Source organism: Bos indicus x Bos taurus, chromosome 5, assembly GCF_003369695.1.
Source record: "Bos indicus x Bos taurus breed Angus x Brahman F1 hybrid chromosome 5, Bos_hybrid_MaternalHap_v2.0, whole genome shotgun sequence".
NCBI lineage: Eukaryota > Metazoa > Chordata > Mammalia > Artiodactyla > Bovidae > Bos > Bos indicus x Bos taurus.
The window spans coordinates 109,255,370-109,275,556 of record NC_040080.1 but is presented as its reverse complement, the minus strand read 5'-3'; the positions used below and the strand labels follow the sequence as shown (position 1 = coordinate 109,275,556).

General features: G+C 35.6%; 1 protein-coding gene across 26 annotated transcripts in view; it reads right to left on the bottom strand.

The window, feature by feature from the left end:
• Positions 1–20,187, bottom strand: part of PPFIA2 (PTPRF interacting protein alpha 2) — a 507,997-nt gene that overhangs the window by 93,967 nt on the left and 393,843 nt on the right. For 13 of the 26 annotated variants that reach the window (XR_003511286.1, XM_027543239.1, XM_027543241.1 and 10 more), the window contains 7 exons: positions 17,332–17,418; positions 16,820–16,903; positions 16,442–16,573; positions 14,855–14,917; positions 10,627–10,718; positions 5,665–5,800; positions 4,099–4,319 (listed from right to left, as the gene is read on the bottom strand). Coding sequence is in view for 25 of the 26 variants with exons in the window: in XM_027543239.1 (XP_027399040.1) it covers positions 4,099–4,319; positions 5,665–5,800; positions 10,627–10,718; positions 14,855–14,917; positions 16,442–16,573; positions 16,820–16,903; positions 17,332–17,418 (815 nt within the window). In the remaining variant the exon portion in view is untranslated. The remainder of the gene's footprint in view (positions 1–4,098; positions 4,320–5,664; positions 5,801–10,626; positions 10,719–14,854; positions 14,918–16,441; positions 16,574–16,819; positions 16,904–17,331; positions 17,419–20,187) is intronic. The other 13 variants (XM_027543253.1, XM_027543250.1, XM_027543251.1 and 10 more) reach the window with 1 other exon arrangement.

The window sequence follows — 20,187 nt, the reverse complement described above, 5'->3', positions numbered from 1 at the left end:
AAAAAAAAGGTGAACCATAATGTAACTTATGGATTTGAAAAATATGCTGCATCAATGTAAGTTCATCAGTTGTAACAAAAACTACTCTTATTAAGGATGTTGACAATGGGGGAGGATATGCATGTTTGAGGCCAGGAGGTATATGGGAACTCACTCCACTTTTCTCTCAATTTTGCTCTGAATCTTAGACTTCTCTAAGAAATTACATTATTAAAAATTCTAATATAACTACTCTTAATTATAATATTTCACTTACACAAAGAATATGAATTCTGTTAGTCTGAAGTTTATTATCATGGTGCCTTTTAAATTCACCCAAAGCAAGGTCCGATGCTGTAAAGGGCAATAATGCATAGGAACCTGGAATGTCAGGTCCATGAATCAAGGCAAATTGGAAGTGGTCAAACAAGAGATGGCAAGAGTGAATGTCGACATTCTAGGAATCAGCGAACTGAAATGGACTGGAATGGGTGAATTTAACTCAGATGACCATTATATCTACTACTGCGGGCAGGAATCCCTCAGAAGAAATGGAGTGGCCATCATGGTCAAAAAAAGAGTCCAAAATGCAGTACTTGGATGTAATCTCAAAAATGACAGAATGATCTCTGTTTTTTTCCAAGGCAAACCATTCAATATTACAGTAATCCAAGTCTATGCCCCAACCAGTAACGCCGAAGAAGCTGAAGTTGAACTGTTCTATGAAGACCTACAAGACCTTTTAGAACTAACACCCAAAAAAAGATGTGCTTTTCATTATAGGGGACTGGAATGCAAAAGTAGGAAGTCAAGAAACACCTGGAGTAACAGGAAAATTTGGCCTTGGAATACGGAATGAAGCAGGGCAAAGACTAATAGAGTTTTGCCAAGAAAATGCACTGGTCATAACAAACACCATCTTCCAACAACACAAGAGAAGACTCTACACATGGACATCACCAGATGGTCAACGTTGAAATCAGATTGATTATATTCTTTGCAGCCAAAGATGGAGAAGCTCTATACAGTCAGCAAAAACAAGACCAGGAGCTGACTGTGGCTCAGACCATGAACTCCTTATTGCCAAATTCAGATTTAAATTGAAGAAAGTAGGGAAAACCACTAGACCATTCAGATATGACCTAAATCAAATCCCTTATGATTATACAGTGGAAGTGAGAAATAGATTTAAGGGCCTAGATCTGATAGATAGAGTGCCTGATGAACTATGGAATGAGGTTCTTGACACTGTACAGGAGACAGGGATCAAGACCATTCTCATAGAAAAGAAATGCAAAAAATCAAAATGGCTGTCTGGGGAGGCCTTACAAATAGCTGTGAAAAGAAGAGAAGTGAAAAGCAAAGGAGAAAAGGAAAGATATAAACATCTGAATGCAGAGTTCCAGAGAATAGCAAGAAGAGATAAGAAAGCCTTCTTCAGCGATCAGTGCAAAGAAATAGAGGAAAACAACAGAATGGGAAAGACTAGGGATCTCTTCAAGAAAATCAGAGATACCAAAGGTACATTTCATGCAAAGATGGGCTCGATAAAGGACAGAAATGGTATGGACGTAACAGAAGCAGAAGACATTAAGAAGAGATGGCAAGAATACACAGAAGAACTGTACAAAAAAGATCTTCACGACCCAGATAATCACGATGGTGTGATCACTGACCTAGAGCCAGACATCCTGGAATGTGAAGTCAAGTGGGCCTTAGAAAGCATCACTACGAACAAAGCTAGTGGAGGTGATGGAATTCCAGTGGAGCTATTTCAAATCCTGAAAGATGATGCTGTGAAAGTGCTGTACTCAATACGCCAGCAAATTTGGAGAACTCAGCAGTGGCCACAGGACTGGAAAAGGTCAGTTTTCATTCCAATACCAAAGAAAGGCAATGCCAAAGAATGCTCAAACTACCGCACAATTGCACTCATCTCACACGCTAGTAAAGTAATGCTCAAAATAATCCAAGCCAGGCTTCAGCGATATGTGAACCATGAACTTCCTGATGTTCAAGCTGGTTTTAGAAAAGGCAGAGGAACCAGAGATCAAATTGCCAACAGCCGCTGGATCATAGAAAAAGCAAGAGAGTTCCAGAAAAACATCTATTTCTGCTTTATTGACTATGCCAAAGCCTTTGACTGTGTGGATCACAAGAAACTGTGGAAAATTCTGAAAGAGATGGGAATACCAGACCACCTGATCTGCCTCTTGAGAAATTTGTATGCAGGTCAGGAAGCAACAGTTAGAACTGGACATGGAACCACAGACTGGTTCCAAATAGGAAAAGGAGTTCGTCAAGGCTGTATATTGTCACCGTGCTTATTTAACTTATATGCAGAGAACATCATGAGAAATGCTGGACTGGAAGAAACACAAGCTGGAATCAAGATTGCTGGGAGAAATATCAATAACCTCAGATATGCAGATGACACCACCCTTATGGCAGAAAGTGAAGAGGAACTCAAAAGCCTCTTGATGCAAGTGAAAGTGGAGAGTGAAAAAGTTGGCTTAAAGCTCAACATTCAGAAAATGAAGATCATGGCATCTGGTCCCATCACTTCATGGGAAATAGATGGGGAAACAGTGGAAACAGTGTCAGACTTTATTTTTCTGGGCTTCAAAATCACTACAGATGGTGACTGCAGCCATGAAATTAAAAGACGCTTACTCCTTGGAAGGAAAGTTATGACCAACCTAGACAGCATATTCAAAAGCAGAGACATTACTTTGCCAACAAAGGTTCGTCTAGTCAAGGCTCTGGTTTTTCCTGTGGTCATGTATGGATATGAGACTTGGACTGTGAAGAAAGCTGAGCGCCGAAGAATTGATGCTTTTGAACTGTGGTGTTGGAGAAGACTCTTGAGAGTCCCTTGGACTGCAAGGAGATCCAACCAGTCCATTCTGAAGGAGATCAGCCCTGGGATTTCTTTGGAAGGAATGATGCTAAAGCTGAAACTCCAGTACTTTGGCCACCTCATGCGAAGAGTTGACTCATTGGAAAAGACTCTGATGCTGGGAGGAATTGGGGGCAGGAGGAGAAGGGGATGACAGAGGATGAGATGGCTGGATGGTATCACTGACTCGATGGACGTGAGTCTGAGTGAACTCTGGGAGTTGGTGATGGACAGGGAGGCCTGGCGTGCTGCGATTCATGGGGTCGCAAAGAGTCGGACACGACTGAGCGACTGATCTGATCTGATCTGAAAGATCAGAATCCCAGAGCAAGTTTTAATAATGTAACATAGTACAACATTAATAATGTTTAAACACATTCTAATGGAAAAACTGCCTCCTCTTCAAAAAAAAGAAATTTTGTACTTTAAAATGATTGGCCATACACGACTCCAGAAAAACCTGGTGAGAGGTGACATGGTTTTGCTAAATAAAAGAATACAGTTTTAAACTCTAGGCATTCTATTAATTGTAAAGGAAAATCAAATTAGAAGAAATAGTTGAGTAAGAGATAGGTTGAAGTTTAATCAAACTAAAGATCCAGTTCTACTCAGATATTCAATTCATTTGGAAAACTGATCCAAGATTTCACCTTTACCTCATTCATTTATATTGCTCTAATATTGACTGCAAGGAGATCCAACCAGTCTATTCTAAAGGAGATAAGTCCTGGGTGTTCTTTGGAAAGAATGCTGCTAAAGCTGAAACTCCAGTACTTTGGCCACCTCATGCGAAGAGTTGACTCATTGGAAAAGACTCTGATGCTGGGAGGGATTGCGGGCAGGAGGAGAAGGGGACGACAGAGGATGAGATGGCTGGATGGCATCACTGACTCGATGGACGTGAGTCTGAGTGAACTCCGGGAGTTGGTGATGGACAGGGAGGCCTGGCGTGCTGCAGTTCATGGGGTCGCAAAGAGTCGGACACGACTGAGTGACTGAACTGAACTGAACTGAACATCATTAATCTGCATTTTTCACATATGTTTCTTATAAAAGCTGTCCTAAGTTTATCCTGGGAAACTGTGAAACTGTACATTATGATTCCGTAGGCGCAGGGTGAGGTCTGAGTATCTGGATGCCAGTGCTCCTGATTTGATGAACACAATTTTAGAATCAAGGTCTACCAATCCCTTGAGACCATCAGAAATCATTGAACTCACCTGATTTCCTTGTTGATTGCATCCAGTTGTTCCTGAAGCATCATGGCCAGTGTCTGGGCATCAGAATGACCACTTGGAGAGAGAAGATCCATTGAGCTGAAAATTGTTTCTCTATCGTCATCATCAATGTCAGACATCTCTGTGTCACTTTCAAAAGGGTGGCTGCTTAGCACTCCAATTTGTTGAGTTCTATTCCACTCATGATCTCCAAGAGATTTCACCTGGAAGGTAAAGGAAAAATTACAGTATATTTCATCTTGCTCATTTTCAAAGCACTATTTTGAAAATAAAAACCAAAAACACACATGCTTTTATAGCTTCCTTGGCAAAAGCAGAATTGATTATTAACATTTTATTTATCATGTCAATAAGATAGTTCCTTGATACTTAAGTAATGGAAGGTATTAATTTCAGCATAAATATCAATATTTTAATAGGAATAAAAATGTTAAACTTCTGCATGATTTTTAGTTCAACCTCAATTCAAGGTAGTACTTATTTTAAAGCATCTATGTTTCCAATGTTTTCATGTTTTGTAAATGTAACAATCTCTATTTACTTGTACTTAAGCACTTCCATTTCTTATACTATTAATAATTAGCCTGAGGGAACACATATTATCACACAATAAATTACACAGGAATTCTTTCTCCTGTATTCTAACAAAGTAGCAAAAACATTGCAAACATTTAATTTAATCTCCACTGCTCTGGTTGCTTAAATGCCTCATTGATTTTTTTAAGCCCAAGGCACATCAATTTACATGACTATGTTTTTTAAATTAATACAATAAGTCCTCCATATGAGTAACAGTCTTAAGTAACCAAGAGACCAGTGCTTGAAATTTCAGGCTATGACCTGAAGGCAGGAGATGGCTGAAAGAAAGAGAGCAGTCCTAGATTTCCTGCTATTTACAAGTGGGTTTTCATTTTTGTGATGATGTAAAATGATTTTGGGGGGGACCACAAAAGTGATATTGCCCAAAAAGCCATTTTTGGCCACATGGCATAATTTGAAATCACTCAAATATAGATACAATTATCTTATCACTTGGCTGACTATGCAAGGTAGGACACATAAAATTCCTGGGCTTCAATTTTTTTCATACATGAAATTAGTATAAAATAGTACTCAATTTATAAGGTTACATGAATAAATACTTGACACATGCTTAGTTCAACTTATGGTACCTAGAAGGTGTTTTATGTTGGACTTCCCAGATGGTGCTAGTGGTAAAGAACCTGCCTGTCAAAGCAGGAGGTATAAGAGATGCACGTTCGATCCCTGGGTCGAGAAGATCCCCCAGAGAAGGGAATTCTTGCCTTGAGAGTCCCACGAACAGAAGAGCCTGGTGGGCTATAGTCCATAGGGTCATAAAGAGTCACATATGACTAAAATAACTTAGCACGTGCACAGGGGTTTTATGTTAGCTATAGTTAAAAAAAAAATCTGTCATATATCACACTTGAAACTAACACAAATGAATGCTTTCAGTATAAAAATACTATCCAAAATGGAAGAGTGTATTTACTTAAACCATCAAAGACTTGAAATCAAAAGCTTAACCTTTGCCTCATCTCTCCGCACACCCATGCGGCCTCTCCTTGGTCTTCTTATCACTTTGGTTGTTCTGTAATCAGACTGGCTGTCCACTAGGGATCCAACAGAGTACCGCAGCTCGGCTGAGGTGTCTAGATGAGTTCTGGAAATGAGGAAAACTTATCAGCAAATCACCATCCACCACTTAATTGGCAATAAAACTCAAACGCTCAAGGGGGAAGAAAATATGTTATGAATCTTAGAGGTCTCTTCAGAGGCTTACGTCATACATTCCAGTCTCAGGTTCATTCTGAAGATCAGGTTCCTTTTAGAATATTAAAAAGCCTTTCTGTTTATTCATTATCATTTTCAAACTCCCTAGTCAATTGAAACATGTTAAGATTGACAACCAAAATCCACTGGCTTACATTCTGACAACTCTGTTTTATTTTGAGCTATTTAGTGGATAATCCAATACATTTTATTTATCACTGTGTTTGTTTTAAATATTCTTCATTAACCTAAGAGAAAAATGAGTAAACATTTTGAGTCACTGCATTATCTATTTTCTACTGTTTTATTTTTCAATTTAGGAAATTAACAAAATACTTAAAATCAGATTGACCTAAGGTTAATAATTTTTTTTTTTTTTTTTTGGAAAATAAAATATGATAGTCCATCAGAACAGTTTTTCAGGTTTGGATAAGACATTGTTCCAAAAATATTAAGGAAGAATCTTTTAATAAGCACATTCAATTCTGAAATCTGCTTAGAGATAAAACACTTTGAAAATTCTAATTGGAAAATATCATCAGACTAGTTTTCAATAAACATGAAAATAAAGTACATTGTAATTGAAGTGCACTAAAGGTTTCTCCAAGTATATTATTTATATATGGATTTATATAAAATTAAGTTTGCAGCTATAGTAATGATGATAATAACAAATGCAACATGCTGTCATATAAATGATCCATCATCAATAGGAAATACTCTTAAAGCTGTTTTCTCTTGAACCTGGGGCTTCTGTTGATCTACTCTGCTCTTACTCTCAGTTCTCTTTGCGGACAAAAACAAACATCTCCAAATACTTGGCAAGACTATAAAAGGTTAGGTGAGTTCTGGGTTTTTGAAGAAGTAGAAGACACTGACTTAATTGATGCAGGTTCTTGTTTAGCCCAATTGGATGTTAAAACAGACGAACTAAGGAATCATCCTCCAAATAGATGACAGCTATTGTTTTTATAGCAGCAAACTTGAGGCTTAATCAGGCAAAATGGCTTTATTGTGAATTAGTTATATATTACAAACTAGCCAATCAGGCCATAGCCATTAAATGGCACAACTGTCAGTCTTTATTTATAGCAGAGGATATAAATTTCATCAAGACAAAGATCAGATTTTAGTCACCACTGTGTGTTCAAGGAGATATTCCTAGAATATAATAAGAACTTGATAAATATCTGGTAAGACAAGAAATGAATGCAATTGATTATATTAATATTATAGTCCAGACTGTCCAGGTCAGCATATTCCCTGTTTAAGGACCTTTATTAGTCTGTGGCTGCTTAGGGTAATGTCTCTTTGGGCACTAGAGTTTCTAAAATTATAACTCATCATGCTAGGAGTATTGTTTTCATGTTGTTTTATCTCTCAATTCCAGGTCATCAATAAAAACACTAAACAAACACAGATCTGGTCCCATTGATGCCCTCCTCAAAACTCTTCATTGTTCTTACAAAGCCCTCTACCTGGGCTTCTACTTCCCAGTTTCATTTCCATTTACTCTCAAAGTCAAACTTTCTTTTGCTTCAAGCCTTTGAACATGCTATTCTTTCTGTCTCTTCACACATTTATATGATTACTATTTCTTGTTTCTATTTAAGCTGAGGCTTAAAAGTCTCAACGTCATATACTACTCTAGCTCCTGGTGAATGTATTCACATTCCCTGTATGAATGTGAATTCCCTGTGTGAATGTGAATGTGTTAGTCGCTCAGTTGTGTCCAACTCACAGAGAGTCCATGGACTGTAGCCTGCCAGGTTCCTCTGTTCATGACATTTTCCAGGTAAGAATACTGGAGTGGGTAGCCATTCCCTTCTCCAAGGGATCTTCCTGACCAGGTCTCCTGCATTGCAGGCAGACTCTTTATTGTCTGAGCCAACAGGGAAGCCCTGGCTTCCTGAGGATTACAGGAAGCCCTGTAATCCTCAAATTCGTATTTGTGCATTTTCCATCTGGAACATGTATTCTTCACTACCATCACCTATCTCCAATGTTACAACATCTCACAAGTAGAAAGCACTTAAGTTATCTTGAAAGAACAAAAGACCTGAAGCAACACTAATTGTAGGAAAGCATTGCTATTATTTTATTGGAAGCAGTTACTCCTCACCTCTCTCCTTTTATTCAACTCTGATCTGTCAGAGGCAGTATTTCCCTATATTTCAATTTTTAAATTATTTTTGGTGTACAGTATTTTGAGAGGCATTGGCAGATAGATGGAAGTTACAACACAGTCCCTGGTTCCCTTAAACAAGGAACCATGAGGTTTCCCCTCCAGGATCTCCTGGGACTCTTGAATACAATCTCATAAAGGAACTTGCACAGATAAGTAGATATGAATTTTCTTGGAGAAAACCTGTTGCTCATTTCTCTGCTTCCTGGGATGTCCTTTCTTGTCCTCTGCAATTATCCAGATCCTAACCTTTCTCCAGAGATGAGCCAAATGAGGCCTTTTTCCAGTCACTTTGGAACTCATTTTTCTTTCTTATCATCATTGTCACCATATATATCACTGAATTAATAACTTCAGTTCAGATATATAAATCATAATAAAACATTGGAAAAATGAACATTATTTTCAAAACACTATATTAGTAGAGGATATTGGTCACTGTCTTACTCACTCCAGCTCATCTCTTCCTACTTTCCCACCTGTAAGATCAAAAACTAGATGAAGTTCTCGTGTACTTTGTTTTCTTTATTTCTTTTTCAATTGTGTGCACTCAGAATATGATTGTTCAAGAAATAATTTGTTTAATAAAGTTTCAGTTGTCTCTTAACTTTTTATAAATTAGCTGTCTTAATAATTCCTATAATACTGTATATTTGTGAGTTGATTTACTGTTTACAAAACACCCTTTTCTCACTTGTCTCATCTTATCTGCAAAGTAAACTTGTCATAAAATGTTATTTTATATGTAATTAATGTAAATATATATATATTTAATTTGAATTTATTAAGGAAAAAAGGGTTTTCCAAAATCAAACAGTTATTTTGTTATTACATGCCTAAGACCTAGGAATGTCGACTTAGTTGTTTTTAGTCTAGTGTTTCCTCTACAACCTGTTGTACCAAAGAATAGTTGTTCCCTATGTAGTTCCCAGGAGAAGGCGATGGCACCCCAGTCCAGCACTCTTGCCTGGAAAATCCCATGGACGGAGGAGCCTGGAGGGCTGCAGTCCATGGGGTCGCTAAGAGTCGGACACGACTGAGCGACTTCACTTTCACTTTCATGCACTGGAGAAGGAAATGGCAACCCACTCCAGTGTTCTTGCCTGGAGAATCCCAGGCACGGCGGAGCCTGGTGGGCTGCCGTCTATGGGGTCGCACAGAGTCCGACACGACTGAAGCGACTTAGCAGCAGCAGCAGCAGCAGCATGTAGTTCCCAGGCTTCCCTGATGATTCTTCACTGTCAATAAATGTCACATTGTTCGGCTGCCATGATGACTCACTACAGTGATAAACTTTTAGATAGCACTTTTACAACTCTGTATTTCTGAGACTGAAGGTAAAAAAGACAATGAAATGGCCATTTGGTCCTAATAAAATATACATTTGTTGATTGAATAATGCTAGTTCTGTGTATTTACTCTGTTGGCGTTTTCTTTCATCTTTACCATTATCAGCATCATCATCACCATGTATATCACTGAATCAATAACAAGTTCAGATACACAAATCATAATAAAACATTAGAAAACTAAACATTATTTTCAAAATCAAAGATCTACATATCTAAAAGTTCCTTGGGTGTATTTACATCTGTAGAACTGATTCTTATATTAAACTGAATTCAAAATTCTGAAGAGAATATAAGTACTTTTAGGATTTTTTTTATTTGGATTTTTCACTTGAATGCTTGAAAAATGCTTTACTGGATATGCATTTCTTCAACAATATCTATTGAGAGTCATATATATATATATATATTTTTGGGGTGCTGAAATTATAGTACTCAAAACAGGCAAAGAACTCCAACCCTTGTGGAGCTAACATTCTTAGGATTAGCTTAAGACCAAAAAAATGCACTTTTATAATAGAAGTCTGTGGTGGTCAAAAGTTTCAAATAGCTGATACTGTGTTGTTTCACAAATAAATGCTTGTTATTAACTTAGATATATATCTATCTACATAGTAAATAAGCATCTCTTTGCTTTTTTTTTTAAAGATGAGGTATTGACTCAAAGCAGCTGAGTACAAATAAATTTACTTGAAAATTTTTTAACATATTTCTCCTTTCCTCTTTTGCCTCGACAAAAACAGATCTTTACCAATGATGAGTAAATATAAGTAATCATAACCAATGATGCTTCTTCAGTAACAGGAAACACTGAAAGCATTTCTACATATAGAGAAAATGACCGATGCCTCTTACTAGAAAAACATGTAATCTCTGTATCTATAGCTCCATGTCTTAATGTATGGTTTATAATATATAAGAAGACATATATTTCTATATATATTAAATGAAGAATACAAAAGGTAATGATTTATATTTTATTGCATGTGTGAGGAAAGAATTACTAAATTAGAGAATTATTTTGGAGCATAGAAACTATAAATCAGTAAGGAATCAAAATAGGGCAATGCCTGCTGACCAACAGAAGGCATTTAGTTATTTTATTTGAGGAGATACAAAACCCATAAGAAAGTTCACATTGATTTTTGGTGAACTATAGATAAGCTTTTAATTTAATATTACCTTGGTATTGTGGGTTCAATTAAAGAGCCAGTTCTCATTTTCAACTGGTCAAGTTCGGATCTCAGCTTTTCAATTTCTTCTGCTAACCTTTCCTAAAAATCAAAGAGGTGTTACTCGGATGATAGGCATATACCAATAATACCAACATTCAATTATGATAAACCAACTACTAAGCTTAATAACTTTCTAAAAATGGAAAGAATTAATATATTTTTATTAAGTATTGTTAGATATGACAGCAAAAAATGCCTGACTTTCCCCTTGAGATGAAAATGTGACAGAAGAAATTAATACAATTTTACCCACATTCTCTAGTACTCACTAATCCTAAATCTTTCTAAACATATGGGAAAACTAAGATCATGACTAGCTATATATACATCACTTCAAAATCAGAGTAGAAAGCATAGCTGTTTAAAAAATCAAGAAAAGGTTAAGAAAAGGATGATAAAAAGTCATCACCTGATATGAGCTAAAGTTATTAGCTTGGTATTGGTACAATAACTTGTGCATCTGAGAATTTTCTAAGATTGGCATTATCAGTTTCAGTCTGTAAATTTATGAAGACAAGAGTGATCTTATAGCCCTTAATTAAATGCTCATGTAAGCACTCAGTTTTGTTTTTGTGATTATAAATTTTATAGCATTATAAATATTTAAATGTGTCCTTCTGTATTTTCCATGGCTGTTATTTTTCCCCCTCGCAGGGGCCAATGATGGCCATTTTATTGGACCCATACTTCTTTTCTCACCATGACTTTTTTTCAGTGTGGCCTTTGCAATGTTTATCGTATCTGTTCTTTTTATTCTTTCTACTGCCATCCTTTATTACACATATTTTTACCTTTTTCCTGAATTATTTTACCAACTTCCACAGAGGCATCATTCCCTTCCATCTCTTGCCCACACATTCCTCTGCTAGCTGTATCATCTTTAAAGACATATATGATCAAATAAAACTCTTGCTTATAGTTATCTGATACATTCTTATTATATTTATTAATTCATTGATTCATTATTTCCACAAATATACAATGAGCATCTCTTGTGTGGTAGGCTTTAAGATACAGCATGCATGCTACAGCAATGAACTGTCAAATTTCCTGCCCTCATGTAATTTACAATCTAGCAGAAAAGAGAGTAAACAATTTGGGTTTATAGGATGTTGGTAGGAAGTAGAAAATAGCAGAGTAAAGGAAGGCTCTGAATTAAGTGATACTTGAGCAAAGACGGAGAGAAAGGGAGGGAGATAAAAAAAATACCTTCAGGAAAGGAATGGCAAGTAGGAGGAATGGTGGGTGCAAAGGCCTCTTGGGGGGACCACATTTGGTGAGGGAGAGGGCAAGGAGGCTTTTGTGTCTGGACTGGAAAAGTTAAGGAGAAAGGCAAGTGGTAATCGCTTTAGGAAATCATGCTAACAGGATTTGGTAAGGGTAGGCCTGAAAGCTCTGTAAACCATCTTAAAGTGTCTGGCTTTTACTCTGAGTGAGATAGGGAATGACTTGGGGATTTTTGAGTAGAGAAGTGACCTGATGATTTTGATGGCTGTGAGGTGAACTGATGAATGGGACTGGAAGGCAGGGAAGAAATGAAATTATTACTGCTCTTCCAAAAACAGGCCAAGAGGATTATGGCTTGGACAACCGTGGTGTCAGAAGAGAATGGCAAGGATATTGGTTGCATTCTGAAGATAGAACTGAGAGAATTTGCTATTGAACTGGCTAAGGGGTGTGGATCAAGAAAGAGGTCAAGAATAGCTCCAAGATTTTTAACCTGAATAATTAAGGGGAAGAAGTTGTGACCTATTGATATGACTGCTGGGTGTTGATTAGGTTAATTGGTAGTGGCGTTTTGGGAGTTGAGGGGATTACTTGTTAAGATGGAGATGCCCGTGAGTCCAAATAGAGATACTGAATTGGCTCTTGAATAAATGAACTCCTTCAGGAACGAGGACCCAGTAGGTGATCTAAATTTGTAAGTACTCAATTTACAAATGGTATTTAAAATCTATGAACTCACCAAGGACTGAACATACAGAATATATCCAAGGATGGTCCTAGGAACTTTAGAGATCAAGATAATGAAGAGAAACATGAAGAAAATAAGTTGATTATATGAAGGATTTTACTCATAATGGACTTTGCTGCTGCTGCTAAGTCTCGTCAGTCGTGTCCGACTGTGTGCGACCCCATAGACGGCAGCCCACCAGGCTCCGTCGTCCCTGGGATTCTCCAGGCAAGAAAACTGGAGTGGGTTGCCATTTCCTCCTCCAATGCATGAAAGTGAAAAGTGAAAGTGAAGACGTTCAGTCGTGTCCAACTCTCAGTGACCCCATGGACTGCAGCCCACCAGGCTCCTCCGTCCATGGGATTTTCCAGGCAAAAGAGTACTGGAGTGGGGTGCCATTGCTTTCTCCATAATGGACTTTGAGTTATAGATAACTGAATGGAAATTTGAGAAGTTATAGATGTGGTTAGATTAGGAAATGTGTTCAGCTGTATGGAATGGCATTCAGAAATGATGTATGACCTGGGATTTGCTTCCTCTAGATACTGACATGAACAGGGATGTAAAGCATGGAATGATTTGTACTGCTGATTGCCTGGGCAGATTGTTGGAGTTATAAGGTTCAGGTAGGTGGTTGGGGAGTGGGTTCTGGGGATCTTGCCAGAAGCACACAGAGCTTTGAATAACATAACATTCCAGAATAGGATCCAGTCCAAAATTCACAATCTGGTAACACTCTAGTCCTTTAAACACATACTAGTCACAGCAAACTTCTGGTGATTCAGCAAATCAACCATCTTTGTTTTTTCTCCACACTACTGCATAAGTATGTCCTCTTCCCTATCCTTCTCTGTTGGTTAAGATCATATGTGCCTTCAAGAGCTGGATGAAATGTCATCTTCTTCATGGAGACATTCTGAACTACTCCAGAAAGAATTAGATGCTATCTTCTAGGCACCATACTGAATTGTTCTAATACATCTATCTTTCAGGGGATAAGAGTATGTGCATCCTGACTGTGGGACAAAATAGCTATTTTTAAATTAATATCATAATATGTAGCATTCAATACGGTTAGATGTACAATTGTTCCTTCTTCTCTTTATTCTCTCATCTTTTCCAATACCTTCCAAATGTCATATGTTGTCAGATCTTCCATCCCTTCCTTCTCCCTCTCCTTTTCTGCCTCTCTCCCTTCATTCCTTTCTTCCTTCCATCTGTTTCTTCCTTCCCTCTATTACTCCCTGTTTCCCTCCCTCCTGCCCATCTCTGTTTCCATTCCTTTCATCTTTTGTTGAGCACACGTTTAATAAGTCACTTCTTAAGACAGTGATTAGGTATTATTTCATTTACCTATGCTGAACAAAATAAGACAAAATTGCTAACAAGAATTTTACATGCTAAGGAAGGAGGAAAAGACATTATCAATGACAGCTTTTAATGTTTCATAATCTGGTCCTTATCTGTCTAGTCTCTCATGTATTCTACAATAAGAATAACTGATTCTAGTAAAACTGCTAAGCCCATTATTATTTAAGATCTCAAACCTAACTACTCATCCTCTCCCCACTCTAAGCACCTGCAATCAGGGCACAGGTACTGTATTTGAAAGACCTGCACCACAGTCCTATCTTTCCTTAAAGTTTTCTGAAACCTTCTTTAGAGCATCAGTATATGGTGATCTCTCTTACCTGTAGTTCTTATCGTCTATTTCCCTCATTTGGCACTTGGCATCTGCTACTCTACAATTCATTGCCTTGTGCTTTTTCGCCTGAGACTTTTTCAGATACTTTAGAACTAAGATTTTGTTCGCAAAGATGTAACTTATCACAACTGTTATGCACAGTAGTTATTTAATACATTGCAGCTAAAATAATCTCAGACTAGACACAAATCAGTGCATACAATTTTATATAAAGTTCAAAAAAGTAAAAATAATTTTTATTTTTCTGTTAGCAGTCAAGATAGTGATTATCCTTTAGCATAAAAGTTGCAATTATAGGCTAACAATGGGGGGCTTCCAGGCTGTTGATTTTTAGTGTGTTGGCTTGTAAAAGTTTATCAGGCTCTCTTTCTATATGTACACTTTTCTGTATGTATTACATAAAATTTAAACTATTTTAAAAGATAATATCCTAAAATTATTATCAAATTTATTTTACAAAAAAACATTCACCATGGTGAAATAGAAAAGTGGACAAAATGTAAGGTTCCATAATACCTTATCATGTAAAGATTCTTCCAGATTCTTTCTGAAAGTTTCTGATTCTTGAATTAAAACATTCTACAGAAAAGGAAAGAAAAACAGATAAATAATTAATAAAGTAAAGAGAAAATCACTCAATGTGTAGATTAATTTTCTATGACTCAAGAATTTTCTTTGATTCCTTCCTTGGCACCATTTATTTTTTGGTTTCCATGGAAACTAAGTTTCAATGGAATCTTTAAACAAGACACTTGAACATTTTTAGAAATACATAATTAAAATGGGAAGTGTCATTTTGTAACAGTTGGATTGACATATAAGATAACTATTAACTTTTAAACTATTTTTGTCAACCTCTTCTTAGTCTTTTTTAAAAAAAATAAAATAAAATTTGAAATAATCAGTTTACTCTTTAAATGAGAAAAAGTGAATAAAAAGCAAAATATTAGCTAAAGCTGTCACAGAGAAGAATTCAGATGAACTCATTTTTATTACCTGAAGAAAGAAAAATTTAAGATCATATATTTTAAAGATTCAATTTCTGAACCTTTATTTCATATACAGAATGAACAATTTCTAATAATGATTAAATTATTAAATAAAAATAAAATTTAGCTATTTAAAAATTAATGTTACATGACATGATATATAAATAACTTGCATGACAGATTAAAAAAAAATCCTTGCCATAAAAGTATTACTATTTTTAAAATCTTTATATTTTTCTTGTAGTATTACAAAGCATGATTTATAATAATGCATTCTTTTTAAATTCATAGAGTAAAAAAGTAAGAGTTTGGGAACTGGCATGCACTTGGAACTGAATAGGAAGAAGGTATGCCTTATGACTTGATGGGTAAACTGATCAAATTTCTTTAACATTTTCTTGAAACATTTTTCCTGTTTTGGTTTACTGTATGGAGCAGGGGGAAATGTCTAGTTTAAGTAGTGACTGGCATTCAGTCTAAATTTCCAAAATGATTTCTCCACCTGGGTTTTAATTCCTACCTTTTTTATACCATGGAACTGGCAATCAGCTGACAAAACTTTTGTTGATCTGGTAGTTGACAACTATTAATGAGACATATAAATTGTGAGTGAAATTGCAGATGGTACAAAAGCCTGTTTTTGGAAACAATATGGCTGAAAGTATTGCATTTCTAAATTCTGTGGTGAGATTGACACTGGTTTTATTGGTGATATAAACTCACTCACATTTTGGCTTTTAGATTAGTAGCAGATTCAGATACTTGAAACATTTGAATGGTTCATATCCAAAATACTATTTTTTGTCTTAATCTTTTTTGCACACCAGGTGAGAAATAAATGAAACACTTTCATCACAAAACCATACCACATTTCAATACATTTGTCTATATGATCATGCTACATATATTATATAACATGTAACTTTTTTTTTCACTTAAAAATTGATCTTACATATTTTTATAGAAGCCATTTGTTCACTTTTAAGATGTATCAGGCTCCTTTCAAATTAAAGAAAGTAAATGGATCCTCTGACCAATACTATGATTGCAGGAGAGCAGAAAGCAAGCATGATCATAAGAATATAGCTAATAATCATGTGATTGGTCATTTTACCTTCTCTTCTAGAGCGGCCATCCGTTCCTTTAAATGTAGCTGTAAGCGTTCATTGGATTCTGTCAGAAGTCTGTCCACAGTATCAGATAATCTTTTGTTGTGCTCCTCATTCATTTTCTCTCTTTGCCTAGCCTTATATCCAAATAAATAAATTTAACATAAGAATCGTTTAAAAATTATTTGGGTTTGTTTTTATATTTTTTCTAGTTTAAATATTGGATTTAATTTTATGTCTGTTTTGATTAAATTGGCAGAAGCTCTGGCATATCCATATGATTTTTAAATATAACCCATAATCAAGAAAGGCATTCATTTCTTATATGTAGAGTATAAATCCATTAACTGAGGCTTGAGAGGGATGGCTGTTAAAATACATACTCTTTGAAGTTCTTGATTTTTCTCTTCGAGTTGACCTTCGAGATGCCTCATCCGTTCTTCAATGTTTCCATGTCTTTCTTCAGCCTGTTAAGAAATATGAAGAATGCATCTGACACGTAAGATGTGGTTAAGACTTTTCCTCTAAATAAACTGAAATAAAATGTAAAGCAAGCTACTACCAACTGCAAATGTAGTTTTCAAAAAATAAACTTTCTTTCAACAGGCAGCTGAACAGCATTGCTTGAAATGTGTCAGCTACAAAGGCCTGTCACATCCAAGCATCAGCAAAACATTGGAGTTATTTATGAGCAATGAGATCAGCCAAATGTAACATGCAGACTGTGCATGGTTTGAACACAAACCTGCCATTGTCCAATCTTAAGCTCCTGAAGCACTCAACTGCACAGATGGTCGATTATCAATAAATAAAAAGTAACAAAATTTTTAGAAATGAAAAGAAAAAATTAGATGGATTCTATTTAGCGATAGAAAGTAAAGTCCAGTAGGACTACCTTCCTACGTATGGAGATCATTTCTTGTAGTTTAGCTTCCATAACATATTGATAATCATCAGATGAGGTAGAAGAGGTTGGATCAGACTAACAAGTCAAGGAAAAGGAGAGGGACAAAATTGAAAAATCAGAACTAAAGACACTGACACTGAACAGAACATAGCACAGAATGCTTAAAAGAAAAGTGTGACAGCAAATTTAATACTTTAATAGACAGAATTTTATGTGGAAAGAACTACACTGATATTTGGTGAACATGATGCAGTTGATGGTTGTAAGTGAAAAACAATGATATGCTCAAATAAAAAGCTACCAACCTAAGGTATGAAAGGTTAGTGATGGCTGGCGATGAACGATTACTACAGAACGAAGTAAAGCAACTCTGAGAGTCATGTAATCGTTGGAATTATGGGAAACCAAACACTAGAATATGTTTCTGATACACTGTCATAAGTTTTGTGTTTTGGTTTGTTATATTACTTAAAAATCATGGAAACAGTGTACCTCAATGTTGAGGAGTAGGCCAAGGCAATGATCTCAGGTGAAATAAATTTGGAACAGTATTTATTATAAACCCAACTCTGTAGAAATCAGAGAAGAAGCTAAGCTATGGGGTTAATTAATAATTGGAGTATTCTCCAATTCAAGCAGGATTGAGTTTCCTCAGCAACAGTGGCAAACTTACAAAATGACTTCTGGTCTCTGAATACACACTATGGTTGTAGGTGTAAAACCTTAGCATCTACTCTTAGACATAGCCTTAATTTGACATTTTAAATGAAAATGATTAAAAGTCCTCAAATTACCAAAGGGATAGTAGTGCCGTGAGGACAAGAATACTTATGGTGAACTTTCCTGAAAGACACAAGGGGCCATTCCAAAACCGATTCTGCATTGATTTGTTGCTATGGAAACTAAAGAGTGCCCTAAAGTGAAAAGGCGGGACAGTGCCTTTGTGAGGCACTTAATGTTTGCCCGTCACAAGGCTAGTTACATGTCTTGGAGGTGAATGTCAGGTAACCACAGATGCAGAGTGTTCAACACATGACATTGCTGATAGCTGAATTGTATTAGTATGTTATGCACAGATTACATGTAAAGTTACATCAACATTTTAATCATAATTACAAGTTAAATGATCACAACAGCCAAAGTACCTTATATCAGTATAAACAATATTTAACTCCAGAGCATATTCTATTACATTTTATAAGTTCATTCTAAAACAGAGAAACTTACTTTATGCAAATATGAGACTATATATAAATATGTCATGCAGTACCTGAAAAGAAATAGTAACCTATTCATGTATTGGTTCATATGCATATGTACTATTTTATCCAACAAATTCCAACTTAATCTATAAAATGAACATTTAACATTTAACTGATCGGCTTATGTGAATTATAATTCAACATTTATATTTTATAAGATTTTCCTTCTGATATTTTTATTTCATAAATTGGCAAAGTAATGAAGAAAAAAGAAATAAACAATTTCTCTCCCCAAATCTCCAACCAGAAGCAATAAAGAATGCTACCATAGTCTTCAAATGCTACAAGACAATTTTATAATATTATTTAAAATTTATAATTCAATTATTAATACTGTATATAGGTCAAAATATTACTGAAATGATATACTTTAAATTCTTAAACAGATCTGTAATCTCTCAAAATTAAATTTTAACAAGTAATGTTATGACAATTAGTCAGGTGATTGATTCAAGGTAGTCAAAGCATGAACATTTCTATTTGCAAAACTGTTCACTCCAATATACAAGTAGAGTTAGTATATCTTTCCAAGGTCCTTAAAACTGCTACTGTTTACATCTTAACGACTGAAAACACACCAAACACTGTGAAACTCCACTTCAGAGATTAAACAAGAATTCTGTCACTATTTTGTTGATATTTTTAAGTCACTATTTTGTTCATATTTTTTATTGGTACTAAAAACGGATGAAATACCTTATGAAATTCAAGATGAATTATGTCCTTGCTGAGGGAATATGCATTTTAATTAAAAAAGTAAACATCATAAATCAAAAGATTGGGAGCCCAAAATGTTTATTAGTTGTGTATTCACTCACCGAAGCCAAATTTTTCATTTTATCCCTAGCCACCAGCATTCAAATCTTTTGACTTTCTGAAAGCCTTAACTGAGCTTTAGCTACCTATTTTTACACATAAGCCCACATACATACATACATACACACCACCAGCAGAAGAAAAGGTTGTCTTATCAACCAAAAGGTAAATTCAGACATCATCTCTAAACAAGCACTGGATAAATGTGCAAGCACTACTGATTTATGTTCATCTGAACCCGAGGAAGACTGCAATTTAAGGAAATGATGTAAATGCTAGAGTCACGCAAAAACAGTCTGCAATTTTATGACTCCTTGATAGGATATAGGGCGTATAGTGGTTTCACTCTCTAATGTGACAAGACAATTTTCAAATAAGCTAAAGTTTTAGAAAAAATTACAGGAAAAAATGGTTTTGAGAAGAAGGGGAATATATTTGGAAATGGAGAAGGAATTAAAATTAAAGAGAGGAGGGCCAAAGAGAATAAAAAATACATAGCAGATAATAAAAGAAAAAATACATATAGACCAAATAAAATACATGAAAGGTTGTTAATAAAATCATTCAAAACATAGGATAGGGAGTCTAGATTTAAATTAAGCATACATCATAAATTAGTGAGAAGTCAAAAATATTATGAAGTAGAAAAAGACTACGGAGGTCAATAACAGTAAGGTTTCAAAAACAAACGGGTATGGAAACAATGAACTAAAGCTGGTTTTAGAGACAGTCCCTTTAGGTCTTGAGAAGAGAAGATAAGAAAATG